Source organism: Diaphorina citri, unplaced genomic scaffold (genome assembly GCF_000475195.1).
Source record: "Diaphorina citri unplaced genomic scaffold, Diaci psyllid genome assembly version 1.1 scaffold10889, whole genome shotgun sequence".
NCBI lineage: Eukaryota > Metazoa > Arthropoda > Insecta > Hemiptera > Psyllidae > Diaphorina > Diaphorina citri.
The window spans coordinates 1-1,790 of record NW_007388263.1 but is presented as its reverse complement, the minus strand read 5'-3'; the positions used below and the strand labels follow the sequence as shown (position 1 = coordinate 1,790).

Sequence of the window (1,790 nt, the reverse complement as noted above, 5' to 3'; positions counted from 1 at the left end):
CTAAAAAAAAAAAAAAAAAATCCAATTCTGACAACGATTTAAAAATAATGCTATAAATTTATCACCTCATAAAAGGGAGAAAACTATACCTTCTATCACTTCATAGAAGGGAGAATCCTTGGTAGTGTAAACAGGAGGGTGTGGGTTCTATCTCAGCCAAGATAGATAATATGAGATATTAGGTAGGTACCTAATATGAAATATGAGATATGAGCAGCAATTGGTAGGTACCTATATATATGTATAGGTAATAGGTATAATAATTAATATATGTACCTATAGGTATATACCTAATAGGTAATGCTGAGATATCCCACGGCACTTTCTTTATTATAGGATAATATAATTACAGCCTTTTATTATATGAATATCTTTTTCTTTCCCACAGTTCTCGTTGCAAAAGCAACCTGGAAATACCTGCGCCAAGAGTTTTCCAGGCGCATCAAAAATTCCGCAAGGCCAGGAGATGAATATCTCGAACCAACCAGCTGGCCTCACTACGAGAGTATGATGTTTATGAAGGATCAATTCGATGGCATCCCTGCTGGATCGATTGGGCCGAGACAGTCCAACTTTGCCTTCGAAATAGACAGCTCCAACTCTACCGAACCCAACGGCCCATCTCTGCATCAGGACCAAGGGGGACCGACCCAAGTGGCAATGGCATTCAATGACCCTCTTCAGGACCAAGCGTCAATTCCATTCAATGAGCCATCCAGTTCCGTCACAGCATCTTCCGAATCAGATTCCAACACTGAAGCGCCACCTCGCCAAGTTAAGCGAAAACGCTCTCAAGATTCCCAAGTTTCTACACTTCAAAAGTCAATCCGTGCTTTACAAAAGGAGAAAGAGGAGTTGAAATTTGACGACGATGTAGCGTTTTTCAATTCAATCATGCCCCATGTGAAGAAATTGGACTCGCTACAAAAGCTGCGGTTTCGCATCGAGGTAACTAAATTGATGTACGACATGCTCTTTGGAAGTAATGGTACTACTGTTCCTGAGGTCACTGAGGTGAAAGTGGAACCAACTTCATTCCAGTGAGAATATAGGGTCAGATAGACCTGATCACAGGTTCGTCTGTCAGGTCTACCTGATGAGCACACACATCACTATCAGGTAGACCTAACAGGACGACCTGATCAGGTGCATGTCAGGACTACCTGATAGTGAGTGACTGGCCTAAGGAATTTGAAAGGAAGACAGGATAGGATAAAGCCAGCCGTTCTGAGAACGAACATTATCCCATCAGGATAAAATCCGCCCCGGGCGGGAATCAAACCCGCGGCCTAGCGCTTACAAGGCGGACGCACTACCAACTAAGCTAACTAGGCTGGCTAAATTATTTTTGTATTTCTCATGAACCCTCTGATGCGCGGTCTTCTAGTTTCTATTACAAAGGCCGGAGAGTGACGGAAACATGATAACATTGCTAGGATAATGATATGTTATACAATGGTTGGTATATGTTATACACTGATAGTCCTTATCACTGGTTTTCATTCCAAGGAAGTGAACTCTACCCTCTGAGCAGTAGATAACAACTCCGGCCCATATAATAATATGGAAGTCCTAACATCCATACAGTGATCTGAATGGAGGGAAGTGTTATGTGATGATAAAATATTGAAACAATGTTACACCCAATATTGTTATTCCCATTTAACAATAAGTTAGAAAACCTTAGAACACACATTTGAGTGGAAAGTAATCACTAGGCGAGGTTTATGCCCGAAGCACTAGGCGAGGTTTGTGCCCGAAGCACTAGGCGAGGTTTGTGCCCGAAGCAC

At 42.1% G+C, this 1,790-nt stretch overlaps 1 protein-coding gene across 1 annotated transcript; it reads left to right on the top strand.

The window, feature by feature from the left end:
* The first annotated feature begins 392 nt into the window (after nt 1–392).
* On the top strand, nt 393–1,177 carry LOC103522751. Its single transcript, XM_008487845.3, has one exon. The coding sequence runs from the start codon at nt 508–510 to the stop codon at nt 1,042–1,044; it is 537 nt and encodes a 178-aa protein (XP_008486067.2). The 5' UTR covers nt 393–507; the 3' UTR covers nt 1,045–1,177.
* The last annotated feature ends 613 nt before the right edge of the window (nt 1,178–1,790 follow it).

Excerpts from the sequence above, each read along its gene's own strand:
- LOC103522751 (XM_008487845.3), top strand. The coding sequence starts at position 508 with ATGATGTTTATGAAGGATCAATTCGATGGCATCCCTGCTGGATCGATT.